Raw genomic sequence first — 26,309 nt, 5'->3', positions numbered from 1 at the left:
TTTTGAAATGTCTCTTCATTGTCACTGTTTGGTGTTTTTGTTTATTCTGTTTACTTTGGACACTTTTACTGGCTTAGCACTGCTGCTCTCCTTTACCCAGCCAATTTTAATACACTGTGCCCAGCGAGATTTTAAAGTAACGGGTCAAATGGATACTTAATGTGTCTTGAGCTTCTGTGTTATGTTAGCTTTAATTCACACACTAAAACTCTCACACAAAGTTTAAGAGCTGACAGGCAGTTAAAAGTTAGCATTTTAATTGAAGTGGAGGTGTCTCTCAAAATGAGAGGTAAAAGGATGACTGGTAAATTCTTTGCAAGGCGAAGGGGGGAAAAAATGAGTCTGCCAGGATGTAGATGTGCATCTCTTTGCGTTGAAAATGAAAGCTTCACTACCACAACTCAGACAACTCACCACAAGAGACAAACCACTGGTAAGCCTCCAAAAACCGGGCAGACTGCTTATAGTTCACAAAAACATCCAAACGAGCAGAGCTGTGAGAATATGTTCTGCTGGCTGTTGAACAAAACAAACAAACAAACAAGAAAACTGGAATTCCTTATGCCAAATATGGTGACAGAACCACTGTGGTATTTATGGTATTAGGGAAGCTAGCAGCTTTGCACGTTAGATGTTTTGCTTGCTGACAGAAGCACTGCATGCAGATTATATGAAAATTTCTACTGAGGAAGAGAAAGCAGCCAAAGAGTTTCTGTGAAGCGCTGCAAAGTGGCCCAATCTATCGCCTGATCTCAATCAAGCTTGGTGTGCAGTCCACTTGCTGCAAACCACCCTCCAGGTAGCTGCATCAAAAGCCTGGGAGAGTCTCACCAAGGAAGGCAAAAAGTATCTGCCGATCACTATGGACTGAGCAAGTTTTCACAAATCATTAAACATACACGATACAGACAAAAACTTGGTGTCACACCTCTGGCACCTAGCCACGCAGTCTGTCTTTAGAAACATTTGTGAAACAATGGGTCGTTCAAAAGAGCTCAGCAAATTCAAGTGTACTCCTGTAATTGCAATTCAATTCAATTTTATTTACATAGCGTCGCTCAAGGTGCTTTATATTGTAAGGTAAAGACCCCACAATAGTACAGAGAAAACCCCAATAATCAAACAACTGCCTGTGAGCAAGCACTTGACAACAGTGGGAAGAAAAAAACTCCTCGTTAACAGGAAGAAACCTCCAAGAAGACCAGCCAAGAGACAGGACAAAAGGCATGCTTTGGCAGAGAGACAGATTATAAATGATTAGTTGTATGTAGCTGAAGTTATTACAGTTATTACTGCAAAGCGTAGGTGTTTAGGAACCACAGCAACTCAGCCATTAAATGGCAAAGCACATAAGCTTACAGAGCGCAGTCGCTGAGTGTTGAGGTGGGTAGTGCAGAAAAGTCACCAATGCTCTGCTGACTCAGTGACTGCAGTTTCAAAACTCCTCTGGCATTAATATCAGCACACAAAAAAACAAAACTGTGGGCTGGGAGCTTCGTGGGGGTTTACATCGCCGAGCAACACTTTTAGGAGTAATATGTGGGTGGCTGAGTATTTTTGTCCTAATAGTGTATTTACCTCAAAGAACGTTATGTTTTTTTTTTTTTTTTAAAAATATGTTTTTTATTGGTTTTTGCAATAACAAACAAGAAAACAAAACCTTCAGCACAGGTTAAGACAGTCAAAAGTGAATGAAACAAGTAAAAAAAATAACTAAATATATGCATTACATGAATTGCACATACATACACAAATTGCACTGGTACTCTACCAGGGAAAGAAGTTACATTACTATGATTTATTTGTGAAAACTAAATGCGGTCGCCCCTTTTGCAAGAAGTCTGCAAGATCACAAGGAAGGTATGCCAAATAAGGCTGCCAGATAGAATAGAATATATCATCATTGCCCTTTAGTGTGGCGCTGATACGTTCCATTGGAAACACCTTGAATGTCTCTCTATACCACTGAGTTACTGAAGGGGGTTTCTCTCTGATCCATTGGAACAGAACACATCGCCGTGCCAGAAGGAGAAGTTTGCCCATTAGAGACAACTGTCCCGCAGATAATGAGAGCTGACCCGTGGGCACGTTTAGAAGAAATAAAACTGGTTCTGCCTTTAGCTTTTTGTGGAAAATTGAGCTGAGCTCTCTAGTAATATTTTTCCAATATCTGGATATTAACGGGCACTGCCAGATGCAGTCAAAGAAGGTTGCCACCTCCTTTTTACACTTCACACAGAGAGGAGAAATTTGGGGGTTGATTTTGTTTAGAAAGTAAGGGGTGCGCTGTAGTATTCTGTACTGACTCTCTCCGAGTCTGTTGCAAGTACTCATTTTTTTAACAGATCCAAAAGCCCTTGACCATACACTGATATCAAGTTCAGTTTCCAGGTCTCTATTCCATAGTTCTATATTCCTGTTAACAGCAGCAGGGCAGATAGAGTGTAATTCAGCATAGAACCGGGAGATGAAGTTCTTGCTATTCTGAGCAGCTGTATTAAATTTGAGAAGGAAGCTGTCAAGTGGGCCTTCTATTGGTAGATCTGTTGGCGCTGTAAAATTCGATTTTACAAAGTGTCTCACCTGGAGAAAACCAAAAAAGTGGTTATTTGGTAATCTGTATTTTGTTTGAAGCTGTGTAAATGACATAAAATTACCATCCTTGAATAAATCAGCTACAAATCTTAAATTCTTTGAGTGCCATTCCTTGAATATACCCAATTCTACACCTGGAGAGAAGGCTTTATTTTGAGTTAGAGGCTGTAGCACTGTTGAAAACCTTCCCTGGCTAGCATGCCTGGTTATATTGCGCCAGATCTTAAATGTGTTAACCATGATATTATTTTTTTATCCCAGCAGGAAGTTCACTTATTTTGGTTGAGATAAAACTGAGAGGGGAGAAAGGGGCACAACACCAAGCATCCATGGGGAGCTCCTCCTGATGTAAAAATTGTTTCAGCCAATCTGATATTATCCGGGCATGGCAGGCCCAATTATAATAAAGAAGGTTAGGGAAGTCCTGACCGCCCTCACTTATTGGCAGCTGTAGTGTCTTCATTTTCAATCTAGCTTTCTTTCCATGCCATATAAAAATTGAAAGAGATCTTTCGATGTCAGAAATAGTTCTCTTATTAATTATAAGTGGCAGCATCTGCATTGGGTATAGTATTCTAGGGAGCACATTCATCTTTACCAGACTGATCCTGCCCAGCCATGATAGGGGGAGATCGAACCAACGATTAAGATCATTTTTAACTGCCACCAGAGTAGGTATGAAATTTAATTTGTACAAGTCCTTAATATTTGCGGATACTCTGATTCCCAAATAGGTGAAGCCTGAGGGCGAGCATCTGAAAGGGAGATTGATAGAACTTGTCCAATCCCCAGAATCTCCCAATGGGAGAGCCTCTGATTTGTTATAATTAACTTTGTAACCGGAAATCTGACCAAACTCATTAATAATAGATGCTAAAATGGGTACCGAGCTCTCTGGGTTGGTAATGAACAGCAGGACATCATCAGCATAAAGTGAGATTCTGGTGGCTTCTAATAGTCTCGGCTAATGGTTCAATTGCAAGTGTAAATAATAATGGTGAGAGGGGGCATCCTTGACGTGTACCTCTGCTCAATGGGAAAGCATCAGATACTGAGCTGTTTACCAGAACTCTGGCAGTGGGGGATCTGTATAAAAGCTTGACCCATTCAATAAATACTGAGCCCAAACCAAACCTGTTGAGAACATCAAAAAGAAACTCCCATTCTACTCGGTCAAATGCCTTTTCAGCATCTAAAGATACTGCAAGGGCCTTTGTCTTTGTACTGTGTGCAAACTGAATAACATTCAGGAGCCTGCAAACATTGGAGTGAGAGTATCTGTTCTTGATAAAGCCTGTTTGATCTGGCCTGACTAGGGTAGGTAGCACCTCCTCCAATCTCCGTGCCAGGAGCTTTGACAGTATCTTACAGTCCACTCCAAGCAAGCTTATTGTTCTGTAAGATGAGCAGTGGTCAGAGGGTTTACCTTTCTTCAAGATCAGAGAGATGTGGGCCAGGTTTAAAGTTGGTGGAAGCATACCTTTTTCGAAAGACTCAACAAACATATTAGTCAGAGGTCCCACCACTAATTTGGCCATTTTTTTATAAAATTCAGGGCCAAACCCATCCGGGCCGGGAGCTTTCCCACCCTGTAAAGATTTTATTGTCTCCAGGACTTCCTGTGCAGTAATTGGTTTACACAAATCATTTCTGCATTCTGCAGCTAATGTGGGAAGGTGTATTCTATCCAGAAATTTTTTCCTGTGCTCTAATGTATTCTGGCATTCTGATGAGTATAATTTCTGATAGAAATCCTTTATTATTTTACATATAGATTTAGTTTCAAAGTGTTGTGTACCAGAGCTGTCCATTAGTGATGCTATTGTGCAAGATCCTGTACGACCCTTGGCTAAGCGAGCAAGGAGCCTACCGGGTTTATTACCAGATTCAAATAATCTCTGTTTGGCAAAAAATATTGCTGATTCTGCTCTTTGAGTTAACAACTGATCTAAAGCAGATCGGGCCGCCTCTAATCTTTTATAAGTAAGTGTTGAGGAATTGGCTTTAAAATCTCTGTCCAAAATTGTGATTTGCTGTTCAAGTTCTAATTGTTTGGCTAACATATTTTTTCTTTGTGCAACGGTGTACGAAATTATAGCGCCCCTCAGGAAGGCTTTCCCCGTTTCCCATAAAGTTGATGCAGTGACATCGGGTGTGTCATTTGTGGAGATGAAATGTTTCCATTGCGATTCTATGTACGCTAAAAATGAAGGGTTGCTGAGAAGAGATAGATTTATACGCCAGTGTCTACATAAGGGGTCATAGTAAGGTGGTAGGAGTTCCACACTGACTGATGAGTGATCTGAGAGAGCATATGTGTTAATAGAGCAAGTTTTGGTCCTGTCTAAAATCATTCTTGAAACAAAGATGTAATCAATTCTTGAAAAGGACTGGTGGGGGTGTGAGAAAAATGTAAAGTCCTTCTCTTGTGGATTTATAGTCCTCCAAGCATCATATAGGCCTAGGTCTGAACATAGCTCTATTGTAGCTTTGGCCATTTTAGAAGGAGGAGTAGTTTTGGGTGGATTCTGATCTATTTCTGGAACCCAAACACAGTTGAAGTCCCCTCCGATTATTACTAGTGGAGGACAGCTGGAAGAGATAAAAGCCAGTAACTTAGGATAAAAAGTGCTGTCAGAAGTGTTGGGGGCATAGACACTTCCTAAAAGAATACGTTCACCATATAGATGCCCCGTAATGATTACAAACCTTCCCTCCTTATCCTGTATGACTTTGTCAAGTGTGAATGACAGATGTTTATGGATGAGTATAGCTACTCCCCTGCTTTTTGAGTTAAATGAGGAAAAGTATATTTGGCCCACCCAGTCACGCTTTAGTTTTAAGTGTTCCAGATCAGTGAGATGTGTCTCTTGCAGTAATGCAACTTGTGTTTTATCCTTTTTGAGCATGGAGAGTATTTTACGCCTCTTCACTATGTGGTTGATACCTTTGAAGTTCAAAGTAGTGATTTTTGTGTTACTCATAAAATAAGTTACCTCTCATGTTATCAGTAAGAGAGACCAGATATGCTTCCCAAAAGGAAAAGTGCAACTCATAGTCATAATGAAAAAAAAAAAAGCTGTGCTGAAATAAACAAAGCCATCTCCAACAGATGGAAGAACAAAGAACTTTTCCATGCTCAGAGAACAGTGCAAATATGAAAGTAGAATGAGTCTGAAAAAAACAAACAAAAACAAAACATAAAAAAGCAACCCAGAGGTTGGTGTTACAGGGGTGCGTGTCCCCCAAGGGAGTAGTCGCTTCTGGAGGGTCAGGATGCCTTCCATATCCCACCCCCGCTCCCACATCATAAAGGTCATTAGTAAGCATGTCATTTAAATTTAACAGTTGAACTACCTGTAGTATATAGGTGATCAATAATGACATCTCTCAACTGCAGATTCACCATATTAAAATGTCAAACACAAAGTAGTTGCATCATTGTGCATAAGATACCCGAAATGTAACGATTCAGCTCTGATTTTTTTTTTTTTTTATAAGTTTTACGTTTTACAGGAACTATTTGAACTTGTTGTCTCTGAAGTACCCTGGGTGAAACTTACTCAGTCCTCAGTGAAGTGTGGCCATCAAGACCCGCAATGATCGGAGATCTCAGTCCAGTGTTGTCTAGTACCTCTATTCAAGCGTTTTCAGAAAATCTTCTGCCTCACTCTGTGTTTGGAACCGATGCTCCGTGCCGTTGAGGTTTATGCCGAGGACAGCCAGGTAGCGCATGTTGAATCGGATCCTCTTGTCTATCAGGGCTTTGCAAACGTTGTTAAAGGCTCTACGCCTCTCTCGAACCGCGGAGGACAGATCCTGATGGATAAAGATCCGCCTTCCTTCATATTACAGGTTAGGCTTCGCCCGCATCGCTGCAAGTATCCTCGGTTTATCCCTGGAGTTATGAAGTCTAATTATCACCAGCCGTGGGTGTGCTCCCCGCGGTCCCAGGCTACGGTGTGCCCGGTCGATTTTAATGTGACTTTTAGTTCCAGGGTTCCCCTCTAACCCAAGCACAGTGGGTAGCCATGATTCAAAAAACTGAATAGGATTTTTTCCCTCCGTGCCTTCTTCCAGATTGAGGACGCGAATGTTGTCCCGTCTGCAGCGGTTCTCCAAATTGTCCATAACATCAGCCATTTGCTTCACTTTCTTTTCTGTTTCGACCAGTCTGGTTTCCAGGCCAGCCATATAATCCTCGACATCCGAGACTCTCTGTTCTGCCTCGGTGATGCGTTTAGACTGGCCCTCTAAGGTTGTGGAAATTTTTCCAGAGTCTCGGAAATCTTAGAAAGTTTTCCTTCTACAATGTCGCTGAAGTTCTGAGTTACCTCCTGAATTAGAGCCGCAGTGTCCATAGTCTCTGGGAGCTCCTTACTTGGTGACGGAGAGTCTGTTGGTTTGCTAACATTAGCAGCTGCAATGCTAGCCCATCTCCGTGATTGAATTTTGGTCTTTTTCGACATTATTTGTCAAAGACGTCACTTTCCTTCTTGTCACTAGATCAACAGATACTGTATTTGAAAGTTATGCATAGAAGGGTACCTTATTCTTCGGGTATGCTGACAGTTATTGTGTAGGAGCGGGAGCTCAGCGAAAACACGTCCTTAGGCAGCCATTACCACGTGACCCCCGAACGTTATGTTTTTAATATGAAAATGAATGGAGAGGACCCAATTCAATTTTTCCAGTGGGCTGAAGTTGGAAGGTATATTTAAGCATCAAAGTTTTGAAGCACATGCACAATTTTCACAGAGGAGATATCACTGAATGCCTTTGATCAGGCAGTGTCTGACATCTTGAATTTTATGACAAAGATGTTTTGTTTGTTTTTTTGTTTTTTTAGATAACATTTCTCCAGTCTTCATCAAACTTGGCACAGATGATTAAGCCTCACAAAAATTATAATAAGGAAATATCAACCTATCAACCCAGTCTTATTTATAGTTTAGCTACAACTTTTGGCCTTTTATCAAAGGATTCTTAAAATTATGGGTTTTTTTTCTGACTACACATAGAGACTATTCTAATTCAAATCCAAAAAGGTGAACGGGTTAAGAAATTCATAATAAAGTTGTATAAGGTGTTTCAGTCAATGACTCTTGATAGGCCCATTTGGACAAAACAAAGATGGGAGGCAGAGACGGCCACAATTATTTCTGATGAAATATGGGAGGGAGTCTGGACTGAGGCACATCGGGCCAGAAACTCAAATAGATGGTGGGAATATAAATGTAAAATTATTAGCAGGTATCACCTGTATTCACATTACTCACTTTATTTGTTTTTAGAAATTCGCTAGCTTAGCGCAGCTAGTAGCTTAGCCCTTAGCCGACTCACTACCAACATGGCTTCTTCTCCTGTCTCTCCTGCACTTTCCTGCTCTGGGTGTCACATGTTTAGTTACTCCTCGGCCTCCTTTAGCAGTAACGGTACTTGTAATAAATGTAGTCTGTTTGTAGCTCTGGAGGCCAGGCTTTCTGAATTGGAGACTCGGCTCCGCACCCTGGAAAATCCTGTATCTAGCCAGGCCCCTGTAGCAGGTGCAGACCATGGTAGCTTAGCCGCCGTTAGCTCCCCCCCAGCAGCAGGGAAAACAGGCCGGCTGGGTGACAGTGAGCAGGAAGCGTAGTCCTAAGCAGAAGCCCCGGGTACACCACCAACCTGTTCACGTCTCTAACCGTTTTTCTCCACTCTGCGACACACCCGCCGTAGAACAAACTTTGGTTATTGGTGACTCTGTTTTGAGAAACGTGAAGCTAGAGACACCGGCGACCATAGTCAAATGTCTTCCAGGGGCCAGAGCAGGCGACATTCATGGAAATTTGAAACTGCTGGCTAAGGCTAATCGTAGATTTGGTAAGATCGTTATTCACGTCGGCAGTAATGACACCCGGTTACGCCAATCGGAGGTCACTAAAATTAATATTGACTCGGTGTGTAACTTTGCAAAAACAATGTCGGACTCTGTAGTTTTCTCTGGGCCCCTCCCCAATCAGACCAGGAGCGACATGTTTAGCCGCATGTTCTCCTTGAATCGCTGGCTGTCTGAGTGGTGTCCAAAAAATGACGTGGGCTTCATAGATAATTGGCAAAGTTTCTGGGGAAAACCTGGTCTTGTTAGGAGAGACGGCATCCATCCCACTTTGGATGGAGCAGCTCTCATTTCTAGAAATCTGGCCAAATTTATTAACCGTCCTAAAACCTGACTACCCAGGGTTGAGACCAGGAAGCAGAGTTGCAGTCTTACACGCCTCTCTGCAGCTTCTCTCCTCCTGCCATCCCCCCAAAACCCCATCCCCATAGAGTCGGTGCCTGCTCCCAGACCACCAAAAAACAAAGCTAAAATCAGCAAAAAGCTATTTAAGCATAAAAATTCAAAAACAATAAATAATACAGCTTCATCAACTGCACCAAAAAATAAAACAATTAAATGTGGATTGTTAAACATTAGGTCTCTCTCTTCCAAGTCCCTATTAGTAAATGATTTAATAATTGATCAACGTATTGATTTATTCTGCCTTACAGAAACCTGGTTACAGCAGGATGAATATGTTAGTTTAAATGAATCAACACCCCCGAGTCACAGTAACTGTCAGAATGCTCGAAGCACAGGTCGAGGAGGAGGATTAGCTGCAATCTCCAATTCCAGCTTATTAATTAATCAAAGACCCAGACAAAGTTTTCATTCTTTTGAAAGCCTGACTCTTAGTCTTGTCCATCCTAATTGGGAAAATCAAAAACATGTTTTATTTGTTATTATCTCTCATCCACCTGGTCCTTACTCAGAGTTTCTGTCTGATTTCTCAGACTTTTTATCTGATTTAGTGCTCAGTTCAGATAAAATAATTATAGTGGGTGATTTTAACATCCATGTAGATGCTGAGAATGACAGCCTCAACACTGCATTTAATCTATTGTTAGATTCAATTGGCTTCTCTCAAAATGTAAAGGAGCCCACCCACCACTTTAGTCATACTCTGGATCTTGTCCTAACATATGGCATAGAAACTGAAGACTTAACAGTATTCCCTGAAAGCCCCCTCCTGTCTGATCATTTCTTAGTAACATTTACATTTACTTTAATGAATTACACAGCAGTGGGGAATAAGTTTTATTACAGTAGAAGTCTTTCTGAAAGTGCTGTAACTAAGTTTAAGGATCTAATTCCTTCATTGTTATGCTCTTCAGTGCCATGTGCCAACACAGTACAGAGCAGCTACCTAAACTCTGCTCCCAGTGAGGTCGATTATCTCGTCAATAGTTTTACATCCTCACTGCATATAACTTTGGATACTGTGGCTCCTCTGAAAAGGAAAGCTTCAAATCAGAAGTGCCTGACTCCGTGGTATAATTCATAAAATGTACAGCTTAAAGCAGATAACCCGAAAGCTGGAGAGGGAATGGCGTCTCACTAAATTAGAAGATGCTCATTTAGCCTGGAAAAAGAGTTTGTTGCTCTATAAAAAAGCCCTCCGTAAAGCTAGGACATCTTACTATTCATCATTAATTGAAGAAAATAAGAACAACCCCAGGTTTCTTTTCAGCACTGTAGCCAGGCTGACAAAGAGTCAGAGCTCTGTAGAGCCAAGTATTCCTTTCACGTTAACTAGTAGTGACTTCATGGATTTCTTTACAAATAAAATTTTAGACATTAGAGAAAAAATTATTCATAAACATCTCAAAGATTTATCTTCATGTTCGGCTGCTTTCAGCACTGCTGGTATTTGTTTAGACTCTTTTGCTCCAGTTGATCTTTCTGAGTTAACTTCAATAGTTACTTCCTCCAAACCAGCAACATGTTTGTTAGATCCCATTCCTACTAGACTGTTCAAAGAAGTCTTTCCAATTATTGATGCTTCAATCTTAAAAATGATCAATCAGTCTTTATTAGTTGGCTATGTACCACAGACCTTCAAGGTGGCTGTAATTAAACCTCTACTTAAAAAGCCATCACTTGACCCAGCTGTCTTAGCTAATTATAGGCCAATCTCCAACCTTCCTTTTCTCTCAAAGATTCTTGAAAGAGTAGTTGTAAAACAGCTAACTGATCATCTGCAGAGGAACGGTTTATTTGAAGAGTTTCAGTCAGGTTTCTGAATTCATCACAGTACAGAAACAGCATTAGTGAAGGTTACAAATGATCTTCTTAGAGCCTCTGACAGTGGACTCATCTCTGTTCTTGTCCTGTTGGACCTCAGTGCAGCTTTTGATACTGTTGACCATAACATTTTATTACAGAGATTAGAGCTTGCTATAGGTATTAAAGGTACTGCACTGCAGTGGTTTGAATCATATTTATCTCATAGACTCCAATTTGTTCATGTAAATGGGGAGTCTTCTTTACACACTAAGGTTAATTATGGAGTTCCACAGGGTTCTGTGCTAGGACCAATTTTATTTACATTGTACATGCTTCCCTTAGGCAGTATTATTAGAAAGCACTGCATCAATTTTCATTGTTATGCAGATGATACTTTCGCAGGTCACACAGCAGTTAGACTGTATAACACATTATCTCTTGATTATATTGATCTATCTCTTGATTATATTGATCTATCTCTTGATTATATTGATCTATCTCTTGATTATATTGATCATACTAGATTATAATATTTTTATAACATTTTTATTTTAGAGAATTTGATTTTCTGTTACATGACACTGAACAGGAGTGGCCCTCCAATCTCATTGTACATCCTGTATAATGACAATAAAGGCATTCTATTCTATTCTATTCTATTCTAATGTCTTGAGTCACTTGGACACTTTACCTCCTCTGCCATCACTTTATCCATACAGTCAGATACATTTTATTTTATTTATTACACTCACTCATATAATGCATACTGTGTATGCTGTGTACCTTACCGGCTACAAATGTATATAATATTTTGATATCTGTATATAGTGTTTTGACGTGTGTGTATATGTGTGTATATGTAAATGTGGGTATTGACACTGATATATATATTTATGTATATAGTGCTTATTTATATGTGTATAGTTTTTTGCTATTTTATTTTATTCTATTCTATTTTAGTTTTTAGTTTAGTTATTTATTCTTACTCATCCTTTTCATTTTTTCTCTGTATTGAGCTGCTGTAATGCACAAATTTCCCCATCGTGGGATCATTAAAGTTTTATCTTATCTTATCTTAAACTGCAGGAATGTCTTAAAGACATTAAGGCCTGGATGACCTCTAATTTCCTGCTTCTAAATTCAGATAAAACTGAAATTCTTGTTCTCGGCCCCACAAATCTTAGAAACATGGTGTCTAACCAGATACTTACTCTGGATGGCATTACTTTGGCCTCCAGTAACACTGTGAGAAATCTTGGAGTCATTTTTGACCAGGATATGTCCTTCAATGCACATATTAAACAAATATGTAGGACCGCTTTTTTGCATTTGCGCAATATTTCTAAAATTAGAAACATCCTTTCTCAGAGTGATGCTGAAAAGCTAATTCATGCATTTATTACTTTTAGGGTGGACTATTGTAATTCATTATTATCATGCTGTCCTAAAAGCTCCCTGTAAAGCCTTCAGCTGATCCAAAATGCTGCAGCTAGAGTACTGACAGGGACTAGAAAGAGAGAGCATATTTCTCCCATATTGGCTTCTCTTCATTGGCTCCCTGTTAAATCTAGAATAGAATTTAAAATTCTTCTCCTCACATACAAGGTCTTGAATAATCAGGCACCATCTTATCTCAAAGACCTCATAGTACCAGATCACCCCAACAGAGCACTTCGCTCTCAGACTGCTGGCTTACTTGTGGTTCCTAGGATACTTAAGAGTAGAATGGGAGGCAGAGCCTTCAGCTTTCAGGCGCCTCTTCTGTGGAAGCAGCTCCCAGCTTGGATTCGGGAGACAGACACCCTCTCTATTTTTAAGATTAGGCTTAAAACTTTCCTTTATGATAAAGCTTATAGTTAGGGCTGGATCAGGTGACCCTGAACCATCCCTTAGTTATGCTGCTATAGGCCTAGGCTGCTGGGGGGTTCACATAATGCACTGTTTCTTCTCATTCACCTTATTTACTTTGTTTATACTCCACTCTGCATTTAATCATTAATTGATATTAATCTCTGGCTCTCTTCCACAGCATGTCTTTTCTCTCCCCTCAGCCCAACCGGTCACGGCAGATGACTGCCCCTCCCTGAGCCTGGTTCTGCTGGAGGTTTCTTCCTGTTAAAAGGGAGTTTTTCCTTTCCACTGTCGCCAAGTGCTTGCTCATAGGGGGTCGTTTTGACTGTTGGGTTTTCTCTGTATTATTGTAGGGTCTTTACCCACAATACAAAGCGCCTTGAGGCGACTGTTTGTTGTGATTTGGCGCTATATAAATAAAATTGAATTGAATATTTCAGGAACCCGGATGTGGTTGCTAAGATAGATCCTAACACACCAAGTTTGTGCTGGAGAAATTGCGGCTCTGCGGTGCCCAATCATACACACATTTTTTTGGTCATGCCCTAAACTGCGAAAGTTTTGGGATGAGGTATATAAGGCCATAAACCAGAGTTTTCAGGAGGTTATACCAAAGAATGTCGCATTACTTGGTATTATACCTGCAGGTGTGCAAGGACAAGCTAAATCATATCTTTTTTTTTTTTTGCATTTTTGGCCACAGAGGCTTTTATGGGCAGTGGAGAGAGACAGGAAATGGGGGGAAGATACAGGGGAAGACACGCGGGCAAGCTGGGTTCAAAAAGTAAGGGAATTATACCAAATGGAAAAGATAACATATTTATTAAGACTTCAAAAATCTGTTTTTAGCCTACGGTGGGGTCCAGCAGAAGCCCTACTCATGTAAAGGTCCAGTGAGATGGGGTTTTGGTTTACGTTGCCTATTCTTGTTTTCTTTTCTTATTTCCCTCCTCCCTTTTATTTTTCCTCCTTCCCTTTCTTTCTAGCATTGTATGATGATGCTGAACCCACATAAAACTGTTAAATGTTATGCTGAGATGTTTAATTGTTGAAAGATTCTACATTATTAACATGTATGTTAATTGTTGCTGATGCTGCTGTGTAACCACTCTGTTAATAAGTTAATAAAAATTTAAGTTAAAAAAAAAAAAAGGATTCTTAAAAATGTAGGACAAGTACCCAATACAGAGAATCATGACATATAAGTCATGCACACAATGGCAATCTTTATTCCACTGGGACACTTATTAACTGGTGCACTGCAGCAAACATAATCTACGTTGTTAGCTGTAGTGCCCATATGATCTAACAAAAGGAGTCCATCCCTTAAAATCCCACATGTCAAGTCCTTAAATGCTCCTGTCGCAGACTGTGTTGACAATCTTAATATCTTAATATAATTTATAGTGTAGTTTTCTGATGACATTAAGTAATGTACTTCCTTTAATTTTCCTCAATGCTCATTTCTCCACCAAGGTGATCACTAAAACAAAAACTACACAACACAAATTTTATGAATGCAGTGGTGATGGATGAGAAGAGGGAGATCAGATTATTCACACATTCCTTAAAATGGGGGAAATGAGGAGTAGTAAGTGGGTGAGTAGTAAAACCAGCATTTAGGGTGAGAAGATGATGCACTCATGACAAGTAGTTCTTAATACCAAGTGTATCTGTGAAGATATATATATATATATATATATATATATATATATATATATATATATATATATATATATATATATAAAGAAGAAGAAGAAGAAGTTTCCACATTGGTGCAAAACAGTAATCCAAGCTGCTGGCAAGCCCTGCAAATCACTCAACATGCATTCTGTGCAATAGGAGCCACATAGCATCAACAGTAGGCACAACTTCCCCATAGTGAGTTTTGGATTTCAACACAAGGTTTTAAAAACTCTTAATGAAAAACAAAAAAAACCCCCCGCCAATTTTACCATCAGCTCTTCCTCTGGTTAGCATTTAATAGACTCACTTGAATTGTATATGTGTGTGACATTTTTTTTATGTCAGTCACAACAGCTTTTTTCAATCAAGGTAATGCAACTGCAGGTTGTAATAATCAAGTTATAAACAAGCTTGGTTTGATGAACTGTGCAGAAACAAGATTACTGTGACACTGAGCTGGCTTTTACACTTAATAAATGCCTTTCACCACAAACACCTGAAAGACAAATCATGTGTTTAACGGCACTTGTCAATAATTTATCCATGTTGAGGTTTCAATCCAGGTCTGCTTGAAGAGCTACAGGGAGCCCCTCCCTCAAGTGAAGTCCCACTGTGGCCGGAGGGCTTCAGCCCAACAATGTGTGTACATACAGGCGAGCCCTGTAATGTAGACCCAGGCATGTGTTTACATGCTGAGCCTATGCTCAAAACTGAGTGTTTCATATGTTTCTATTCTCTCACTATTGTTTCTTTCCATCTCTTTGATTCTACTGTTGTCTGGGTAGAGAGCAGGAAGTCTGGTTAGCAAGTGTGAGACTAGATTTCCGTCTGCGTTTAAACCTACAACGTGACCTCCTGACCTACCCAACCCCCTTCTTAATGTCTTTCTTTCCCTAAATCAACCTGTTGTTTCACCTGCTCCAAACTCATGTTTCCTGAGCAAATACATCCAACATCATTAAAGCTAAAGCTGATGTAAGATATATTATAAAAGCACTAAATAAGCAGAAAATAGAAACCTCCGTAAAATACGTGCATATGCAATAAAACTTTTCTTGCAAATATACAGTACTTTACCTATTTAGGTTTATGTGTTATAAGGATACATAAGCTAAAATGTCACCAAACAGGTGAGACCTTGTTATTTGCGCTGAAATGATTCATTTCTACAGTGAGAAAAATGCTATTTAAAGAATGTTTCCCTGTATTTGTAAATGATGTGGACTATATTTTCAGTTCCACACCACTGTATGGGCACAGCTTCAAAACTGTGTCACTGAAATGTATTTATGTGACAAATATCCAAAGTAATGTCATATTGTGCACGCTTATACGCGTTATAGTCTGCGCGCTTTCTTGTAAAAATTTCCCTCCAGCACAAATTTTTGTCCATTTTTTTTTCCTCCCACATACTCAATTACCACTGCTACTACATAATTATGATAAATAGAAACTCAGTCTTAATGGCGCATTACACCAGCAAAAGTTTCGGTGACACTTTTTTTTGAGTAACCACAAACTTACCGAGATTACTGCTCCATGCTTTTGCAGCAAGCATCTCTTGGTAAACTGCCACCAACCCCACGAGCAGTATTGCCCCAAACAGGACATATTTGACATTTCGCCGCAGTTTCTTCAAGGGGAGAAACAATGTGATCATTTTGAATCCCGGGGGAAACTTGCTCCCGAGTTGCTCATCGGTCGGATCACCCGCTTTGTCATGAGGAGGAGGAGGAAAGCGCCCTGAGCACGTCCGCCTGCCGCCCACCGCTACCCCCGATGGGTGCGCACTACCACCGGTACCCTGCGCCCGGGTCCCCCGGTGGCTCTCGCCCGGCGAAAAATCTCACCTTATCCCGGGCCAGCCGCGGACCTACACTGGGCACTTTCGATCATCTAAAAGTTTTAACAGGATTCCTGTTGCTCCTTGTGCGGTCCGCTTGCGACCTGACCTCTGCTCCTGCTCGTCCCGCAAGAAGCACACGCCGAGAAGCACAAAGAACGTAACGACTAGTGAGATCTCACGCCAGCCTCTCTCCCCAAAACACTCACACAACTTAATTAAGACAGATGGAAGGAGCCAGAAAGCGGACAGCATTCTCTTCAACGTAAAAGCATGATTTTCACGGTGAAAGAAAATAAATAAATGATCGGTGAATACTCACCCATTTGTGGTAAAATTACTTCAGCGCGCCGCGTGTTATCAATATAATATAGAAGTTTATGTATTATTTGCCACATTATAGCAAGACGTCACGTTTTCCCTCACTTGTGGTTTATTTTGAAATTGGAAACTGGAAACACTCTTTGGGTTGTGGCGAGCTCGACATGACACTCTCGAGATGAGGAGAAAACACGGGCGTCGCCACACTCCCTCTACCTTTAGATTTACCTGTGACAGGTACAGCAACAAATACTTCCTGGATGGAGCTTGTTCCCTTTGAAATACCTCCTAGGCTTTAAACATTCTCATGTTTTACCATTTATTACGTCGTCAACTGGACTCTTACCTTATTATTTAATTATTGCGCCATTTAATAAAGGTATGCCACGTGAATTGTGTCACCAAATTTCAAAAAAAAAAAAAATATCTCTATGACCTTTTGAGGATAGGTGTTATTTTTTTGAACAGTAAACACGACTAAGAAAATATAGTTAATTACTAAGAATGCTTTACCAGGCACTATAATTAATCCTAAATTATAGGATCTATGGGGTCATTAAGGAATGATGATTGTGTTACCAAATAAACAGTAAAACCGTTTCTTCCGTTAAATAAAAGTTGTTGATTTGAATTCATTTTATTTATACCCAGTGTTATACCCACAGTCATAAACATGGACTTGATCAAAAATGCAGCAGGATATATGGATTTTATTACCACTGTAATTCTGTATGTCTATTGTCAAGAGCAGCAAATAAAAGAACAAAGAGCTCATGGCACAGGAAACACAAAAGAAATCAGACACTCTCAAGTAAGCGCTATCCCCACACCTGTATGCTTTTACAAAACTGACTCACAAAAGGGAAAACATTCTCAGAGGAAACGTCAAAAAACAAGTCAAAACACCCCAAAGAAAAGTAAATATACTGACTTGGGTCATAACCACCCCAGAGGGAGAGAAACACATACATAAAGTGACAACATCACCCGGGATGGAGCTTTGTTTTCCTGAGGGAACGTCAGTTCATCCTCAGGAAAACGCCTCATGGCTATCCCAGGTGCATGCTTGGTAATTTTAATATTAAAAATACACAAACAACAGTGCTGGTATTTTGGACAGTGAATTTAATATTTCTCCCATGGAGAGAAAACACATCCAGCTCTTACTCAACGTTGTTTCATTAAAACACAATATGAAATAATAAAAGCATTTCATTTACAGTTCCACACCACACATTGTTTTGCACTAGCTTACTTTGACAAACAGTGCAAACCCCAAGTTCATTTAATGTGCAATACAAATAGCAAATATTACAAATCAACCTCGTTACAGCTTAAATGGCCAGTTCATCAACTGAAGCAAGACTCAACATTAAAGCTTTTAAAGACGTTCAAGAATTTAAAATGACATGAATTTCTTTTAATAAGTATAAACAAGTTCCACATCATAAAGCACCAGCCCAGCTCAGTCCTCCTCCTCCTCAGCCGTGACAACACTGTCAGCAGATTCCTTATTTTGCACAGTGTCAATGCAAACTTTACCAGTTCTCAGTGTTCCTCATGTGATCACTGAAAACTGTGCGAAAAGCATGTACAAATCAAAAATATCACACACAGTTGAGTTGTATCCATTGTTTATTAAATCCTTCTGTCAGGACAGAACAAGCAGTAACTTTCCCCGACACATAAGCTCTGCATGCAACCCACAGCCATGTTTCAAAACGCCCCTCTCATTTGGTTTTTCCAACCCCTTTCTGACTAAAATGAAAAGGAGTTCACTCATCCTCAGGTGCACAATCTGAACCTGTATCTGATAAGTTTTATATGTACACTTTCATACAATTACTTTTATTTATTTTTACAGTAAATTACGGTAAGACTAAGATGTAACTGCTTAATACTTGAGTGTCCATGAGAAGCTAATTCAGGTCCTTTCTACTGTAGCTGCTTTAAAATGCACATATTCCAGTTAAGTAAACTGTTGTATTTGTAGTTTGAGAACAATACAGAAATCACAAGAACAACACTAGGAAAAAAATAAAATAAAATTACAAAGTCCTTTCCAAAGCAAAAGTGAACAGTCCTGTACCCTAGGGGTTATAAGTGAGCGCCGTTTAAAATTGAAAGAAAAGCTCCAAGTCTGACAGCTATTTCACGCCAACATCTTATTATTCCACCTATCGACAGTGCTGCTACATACATACTTTGGGACATAGGCACTAACATTGAAAACACATTGGGTTTATGCAAAAAGCCAACACACCAGTAATTGATCAGTAGGCCCATGAAGAGGCTTGGATGGGTAGCAAAAACATGGGGTGGGTTAGACAGAAGGTAGTGCAAGGTGGGGATGGTCTAGCCCTTGATGGGTGAAGGTTTTGAAACTGCACTTAACACTTTGGGACGCACTTTTTTCCTACCCAAACTGTTGTGAAACCATGCACAGGTCAAAGTTGAGGGGGTGAAGGGGTTCACGGGAGGGGGAGGGAGGACTGTGGCATACAAGTCACTTAAATCCACGTCCCACAGTGCTATCAGCGAAGGATGCCTCACCCCACACTTGGCTAGCTGCCACAGCAAAAAGCCCCAACATAAAGAAAGCCAGCAAGGGCGTACCCGAGGTCAGTGCTCTCGATGACATAATCATTCTCACACATACACAATCACACCTTAAAACACAAATTGCCAGAGTTACAAAAGTCTGAAGTACAGATAAACTGCAGAGCAGGGGGGAGAGAAAAAAAAAAAAAAAAAAAAAAAAAGCTGCATCTTTATCTATGCTTTTGCTTCACCTACAGCTTCCTTTTCTGCGTTCTCAACCTCCATTGCATCTTCGCCGTTTTCCATGCTCTCACTCTTCTTCTCTGTTTTTTTCTGTTCGTGAGGAGACAAAAACCAAATCAGTACACATTCACTCAACCTCTGTCAATCTAAAAAACATGCTCATCACACCCTCTTGTGGCTGTTGTAGTAAAGACAATCCTTCACCTTTGAATCCCTCTCTGCAAACTTCTGGAACATGTTGGCATAGATGCGTTTGTCCTTCTCGTGCTGCTCCTTTATACGTTTCTGACAAAGCAGCACCTGGAAAGAAATAATGTAGATGTCAGCATGCTGCATTTCCAGATAAGCCACAGGTACAGCAACACCCAACTCTGGACATGCAGAACAGTAGTTTTATGACCAGTGACCTACAACAATTAATATTTTCAATCTGAGCTTTCACAGAAGGAAAAAAAATAAATAAAAAATCATATTTGCTCACCCATCCTGCCTGACTACTAAATGAATGCAATATAAACTTTGAACTTAATACCAGGAAAAAAAACAAAAAACAAAAAAAACAAACAAACATTCACCTGCCTTATTTTGGATGGCAGTGCAATAAAAGTAGACACACATTAACATACTGGAATTGTAACAATTGTAACAAATCTAGGAGAAAAAAAAAAGTTCTAAGTTCAAAGCTGTTTGAATCATGCATTAAGAGTGTTGTACCTGGTTCTTGGCAGCCTTGTTGGCAGGATACAGCTGAACGACTTTTTGGAAATCATCTCTTGCCCTCTCAAACTCGTTCATTCCGAACAGCGCCTCTCCCCTTCGGAACAACGCCTTCTCACTGGATGCGTCCAACTCCAGAGCCTATCATGAATATAATTAAGTGTTTTCAGTATTTAAACAAAAAGCAAGGCAAAACATTGAGAAATCAAATTCATGTGCCACTTTAAGACAAAGAACAGGATCCAGATACCTTGTCACAGTGTTCTAGGGCTTTATTTGGCTCCTGTAGTTTAAGGTAGCACATGGCCAAGTTCAGGTGTGCAGCTAGCTGCAGTGCTTTTGCTTTCTTTTCATCCTCTTCTGACAAACCAGATTCATGTTCCAGCCATGACACAATCCTTTTGTACTGCACAGACGCATGCTTGTATCTTCCCTCCTGAAGCATATGAAACCACCGCATCACAATACCTGACAGACATCTGAGCCATGACCAGTTTTTAAATATTAATAAAAAAAGGCATACCTTAAAATACTGTGTTCCCTTTTCTTTGACAATGCTGCTCTGCTCCAGCTTTTCTGTTGTGTTCATTTCCCATGATTCCTTTGCCTAAAAAGGAGAAAGTAAAAAACACATAAATTGTTTTAAAAAAAGAAAAAAAAAACAAAACAAAAAAAAAGATGTAAATATTGTAAATGAGCAACTAAAGTTCAGCCACAGTCCTGCCTTACCTTCTCAAAGGCTGCTAGTTTGATCTTGTACTGCAGTGTTGCTCCACCAGGAATGTTGAACTGCACATTTCCTGCACTCCCGAAACCATATCTACCAATCAAAGACACATATCATTATCATTAGTCATAAGTGCACAAAATACTTGCTGCAGTACAACTTAAACACAATTTAACTACAAGGTATTAAGATTAAAAAAAAGAAAGAAAAAAATCATTACAGCTTAATCCTGCAGGGGAATTAATGCTTATTTACCATTAATGTGGCTTCTTTAAACAGTGGCAATGTTCTAAATGGTAAATGGTTGCTTACAGATACTGAAAAAGCAATTCAACAGTCTAACATTGGACTGACTTTGTACAGGATGTCACTACAATGAAATAGTAATAATTTGCATATGTGGACATACTTAGGCTTAATGGTGAAGAGCGCCTCCTCTCCCTGTTCCATAGCCATGATAGCCTTCTCCACTCCAGCTGGCAAATTAAAACTCTCACCATCTCCAATCTCAAACTTCAACTCTCTCTCGTCAAATACACGTTCATTGCAGGTACCCTGCACAGTTACTGGAAGGAGTAAGAAAATGTTAAGGTTAGATCATCAGTGTGAACATATTGACATACTGCCAGTATTGCACAGCTAACCATTTCCAAACTGTCAGAAAAATTATTTTTCATAATTTGTTATCACCTTTAGGAGCTTTAAGAACTCAATGTAATGACATTTGCATAACAAGCTGACTCCAACCTCCATTTCTGTAAGAAGATTTGACAGCCACCTTATGAGCATTTACAGTCACAATCAGGGTTCTAGCCGGAAAAAAAAAAAAAAAAAAAAATTTTACTGTTTGGCGGTACACTTTGATTGGACGATGGGGTGGGGTGGGGGTGTCCCGTTGGGCATCGGATCACCACTTGTTAGTGCAAATAGCTGAGCTCACTTGCTACTTTTGCTGATAGCAATCAGTTCCAATAGCGAACTGCTGAAATGCTCAGCCCAGCACAGCGCTGGGCGATCAACCGCTGGCTAGACCCCTGACATCAGTACTCATTCATTTATTTGACTGAAGTCTAGCACCTGGTCTGCTGGCTCAATTCCAGCTGGAGACACAAATCCCTGACATAAAACTCTGCTAAATCAAACATGCAAAGCTACCTGCTGTGGCGACCCAAAGTAGCTTCTTCTTTATATCTGTAAATTCACTACTGGTAAAATAAACCTATCAGGTATTGAGGTGTTCAATATGTTGGTTAAACCACCAACCTTGTGGGATCCCTTAATTTGAAAAAGCTTATTAGCCTAAACAGGCTTTTTATTAAAATGCCATTAAAAACACAAACTCTACTTTCCAAGGACGAAAATACACAACATGAAACTAAATGCACAGAATACAAATTATCTTTAAACTTCATATGAATGATTTCTGTTAATCTTGACATATTCTCACTTAAGAAAAAGGAACCTAAATAAAAAATTTCATACCATTCTAACACGGTCAACGTCTTCAACACTGGGAAAGAAACAACTGTGTCTGGATTCATTACCTTCAACAGCAGCTCCTTCATTAGGTTTGGAATATCCCTCTCCTTTAGTGATAATGCGTCGGATGATTCCTCCATCCTCATCTTCAGTTATGTCCTCCCCTTGAAATTCAAACAGTTCCACCTACAAGTGTGCAGACATGTGAGACACAACAATTTAATATCTTTTCATTGCAAAAAAAGAATTAAAAATAAAACAAGCCACATTTCCAAAGTTCCCTCAATTTTTAGTCACAAAGAAGCTTTTCCTTACAAAGAAGTGAACAGTGTCTAATTTTTATGGTAGTTTAATTTTAATGGAGTCAGAATGTTAACCAAAGAGCCAGGAGAAAAAAAACAAACAAAACAACCCCCCCCCCCCCCCCCCCCACACACACACACACACACAGAGTGCATAAAATTTCTAAATTAACTGAATTTGAAAACAGAAAGCTACACAACAATTTTAACAGCATCATAAGCAATAAAGCCAGGGTCAGGTTAACCCGCCACAACAATAAGCGTAGAGGAGATTCAAATTTTGAAACTGCTAATCATGATTTGCTTCTTTGCAAATGTGGCCACTGAAACAGCGCTTAAGAGATAAGCAGTAGCAATAAAACTGATTCAGTTATCCTAAATGTTAAATTTAAGCAAATGTATTTTATGAGCCACTGCTTAAATTAACTGCAAGATAACTGAAATAGACTGACTGAAATAAGGCTGGCTGCACTTGAACTTTACAAGGATTCGCTGCAGCAAGCCAGACCTCACTGCTTTGCAATGTGTAACCTGAACTGTAAAGGTAATTTATAAACTTGGAGGCAAAGTATTTTGTACTCGTTAAATTGGAACCTCAATTTCCATTCCATGTGCAAACGCGGCAATATAATGTGTCTCCAAAAAAAAAAAAAAAAAAAGCCCAAGAACCAGGGTTATAATAGTTTTGGATTTTACATTATAGTATAGTTTTAGTTTGTTTTTACTTTTTTTTTCTCTAATTCAGTTAGTTTTAGTTAGTTTTCAGAGTGGTTTTGCTCATTTTTATTAGTTTTTAATTTTGGTTTTGTGCTTAGTTTTAGTTTTAGTATTTTCATGCTTAATCAGGTGCAAGATTCAAGGCGCACAAGTGACTATTGTGTAATGAAAAACTCGACAAAAGATACCCTTTAAAGAAATATATTCAACAACCAACTGTTCACAAGACAGCAGCACTATGTGCTTAATATTACACACATTTAGCACTTAGTGCTAAATGTGTGTAATATTAAGCACACACATGAACATCAACAGGGAGGAAAAAAGAAAATATGAACTCTAAAACTCAATAAATTCTACAATAATCTCCCAATAAACAGCGTCAATGCAGTAGATTAACAACACCTACATGTGGTGTTTGACAAAAACAAACTCTTTGAAGGAGTCAAAGCTCAAATCCAGCTGCATCCTGATGTTCTCCACCACCTGATGCTGCTTCTGTTTCGGAGCTAGCTTGGTTAGATGCTCGCTAATTAGACTTGGAGGGTCTTTGCCGCCACTATACACAACCTATGAAGTGGCTGATCTCATGTCTGCATTTATGCTTGTGTAGCTGGATTGTGCGTGCTACTTACCTTGTGGTCACACTGGTGTTTTATATGCGGTGCCGGCTGGGACTTTTATTTTTTTGGTCCTCGCTCTGCTCAGTTTTTTGGCTGCAAACATATTTGTCCCTGTTTTTCCACTTTCTTCATTCCCTCACGTCCATTTCGATAGTTTCAGAAGTCTCCCTCCAGGAATTTGCTGACATTTGTGAGTCCTTATATTGATGCTTTGATTATTAGTCCTGCTTGTTATTCTCGAACTAATAAAGTAGCTGGCAAAAAGTAGCTGGAAACGCACAAGGACTAAATAGGTTAATCACAATGTTGTGGGCTGCGTGGACCCGACAAGTAGCCACGTTTCTCTAGAGGTGGACATCAGGTTACCTCCGTAGCTGCCTTGTGTGCGCTTCTCAGGTGGATTTTGATGTTGGTGTTTTTTTCCCTAACTGAGAAGTGCCCCGCACATTTTTCATCATCCACAACAAGACACTTGCTTCTATCTGTGCTATCGTACTCCCATATGGGACTCTGCTGCTTTCTCGGCAGACTGCTGCCATTACTTTTCGGACCAGCGTGGTGAACACACGCACGGACGCACACAGTTGCCTGATGGTGCTCCCAGCTTAAACTCGGAGAGCGGAAAAAATGATTTCATATCAAGCCACAAGGCTTTAAAAAAAAAATGACAAGAAAATAAAAGTGAGTTTATCTATTATTTCAGTTAGTTTTAGTTAGTTTTTTAAACTCACAATCCAGTTTTAGTTATCGTTTTTCCCTTTTAATTACAGTTTTTATTTATTTCAGTTAACGACAATGTTATTTCAGTTTTCGTTATTGCGTTCGTTTTCGTTAACTATAATAACCCTGCCAAGAACACAGTTAAAAGTACAGAACGGTCAATGAAAATACACTGACATCCTTGACACTTACCTCAAAAACAAGAGTGGCATTGGGGGGTATCTTGGGTGGGCTGCCTGCAGATCCATAAGCATACTCCGGCTTACAGATGAGCTGGCACAACTCCCCAATTTTCATTGTGGCTACACCAACGTCCCATGCTTTTATTACTTGTCCTAAAAAAAAAAAAAAACAGTACGGATTAAAATCAGACTAAGGTTTTTCCTGTCTTAAGCTATCCTTTGTTGGGGGTGGGGTTAAATGTGCATGCAAGCTTGACTAGTCCACATATAGTTAGGGCAAAGAGCCAATGTTACCTTACTCAAGTTTTACTTTTATTTGAGACTATCTGATAAATAAACTGAAAAAAAGTAAATCCTACAAAAAAAAAAAAAAAGGATTAAAATATTTTTAGTCACAGTTCTAGTTCATTTCCTTTGGTAAAAGCCATTTTTGTAAAGCAGAGAAAAGCCTACACTGGCTGTGCAGCGATAACAGGTGAATATCTGTAAGGCTTTGAGATACGCAACCAACCTTTGCCCAACTCGAAGGAAAACTTCTCTCCTCGGTCTCTACTGGAGTCAAAATGAGTCCCGTCCAGAAGTGTGCCCACATAATGCACAAACACTTTGTCGCCAGTCATGGGCTGTTCTGTGCCCGTGCCTTCCCTTTTAACCACCTGCAAAAATAGGCAATATGTTAACTGTGTTATAATGGTATAAATGTATCAAAACTCAGCAGGCAGCTTCTTCAACATGCATGTATGCAGTGCCTTGTACACGCACCCTACATTTTGCACCATTAAAGACTAAACTGCAAATTTATTTATAGTGAATGAAGGCGACCTATACATTTAAAGCCATGAGTGTTTCTTTCTTTCTGCAATGAAATATTAAACGTCCGCATCAATAAAATGACAAGTCATTTCTCCAAGTCTCCAGATCCTTCTAGAAATGCAGACGGTTTCGTGGACAATTAAGTCAGGTTCCCGAAATTCTGGCAGGGAGTTAACTATCGACTCTGTGACGGGAATTACGATAAAAGGTGTCACCAGCATTAAAGTTAACTTTCATTATATTATTTTTAAACAGTACGTGTGGCAGCCTAGCTATCAACAGCTAACGTTAGCCTAGCCGAATAGTAAACAAGCTGTCAGCTAACCACTCAGCTAGCTAGATGCAGAGTACGAAGGAAAGCACCATACTTCACCTTTAAAACACCCCCATCTTTCTTTGGTGTGATATCCTCTCCCTCCAGTGGGACTGTGTGTTGTACTTCACTTGTCTGCTCCTCTGCGGTCATCGTCATGAAGCGGATCTGCCCCTTCTTCCCTGACTTGCACCACAATCCAAACTAACACTGGCTAATAGATATGGTGGCTTAAGCCCTTACTACTCCTCAGACCAACTGCTGCAAGCAACAACCTGACTAACGTCAATACTAGCTAGCTTAACTTTCTCGAGAATAACACACAGCTTCCAACTAGATACGCTGGATCTTTTCTATCCTTGTGCACCAGTTACGCTTCTATCAGCTAATAATGTAAGATTTGTGCAGTGTTGCCTCCAGTCCACGTTGTCCTGCAATCTGGCATCTCACAGACGCTTAAAGAAGGGCAGAGAACTTTCTAGACAGTCTAGGAGGTACCAGGGGGATGAACCCGCGAAGAAGGCGTTAGATATACTTTAAAGCAGATACC

General features: G+C 39.8%; 2 protein-coding genes across 4 annotated transcripts in view; both read right to left on the bottom strand.

The window, feature by feature from the left end:
* b4galnt3b (beta-1,4-N-acetyl-galactosaminyl transferase 3b) overlaps positions 1-16,237 on the bottom strand; it is a 30,934-nt gene extending 14,697 nt beyond the window's left edge. Inside the window, exon 1 of one of the 3 annotated variants that reach the window (XM_030731260.1) lies at positions 15,743-16,237. In XM_030731260.1, the coding sequence (XP_030587120.1) occupies positions 15,743-15,878 (136 nt within the window). In that variant the 5' untranslated portion in view covers positions 15,879-16,237. Of the gene's footprint in view, positions 1-6,229; positions 6,272-15,742 lie in introns of those variants that run through there. The other 2 variants (XM_030731261.1, XM_030731262.1) reach the window with 2 other exon arrangements.
* Positions 16,238-17,487: 1,250 nt separating this feature from the next.
* Positions 17,488-26,280, bottom strand: fkbp4 (FKBP prolyl isomerase 4). Its single transcript, XM_030731270.1, has 11 exons — positions 25,820-26,280; positions 25,145-25,289; positions 24,644-24,786; positions 22,155-22,275; positions 21,020-21,176; positions 20,613-20,703; positions 20,407-20,490; positions 20,134-20,319; positions 19,881-20,024; positions 19,371-19,466; positions 17,488-19,256 (listed from the first exon to the last, which is right to left on the bottom strand). Exons 1-11 carry the CDS (start codon positions 25,916-25,918, stop codon positions 19,158-19,160), a joined length of 1,365 nt encoding a protein of 454 aa, XP_030587130.1. The 5' UTR covers positions 25,919-26,280; the 3' UTR covers positions 17,488-19,157.
* Positions 26,281-26,309: the final 29 nt, after the last annotated feature.

The sequence above is a fragment of the Archocentrus centrarchus genome, chromosome 6 (assembly GCF_007364275.1).
Source record: "Archocentrus centrarchus isolate MPI-CPG fArcCen1 chromosome 6, fArcCen1, whole genome shotgun sequence".
NCBI lineage: Eukaryota > Metazoa > Chordata > Actinopteri > Cichliformes > Cichlidae > Archocentrus > Archocentrus centrarchus.
The sequence above is the reverse complement of the archived record's forward strand: the minus strand, read 5'-3'. Positions and strand labels throughout refer to the sequence as shown.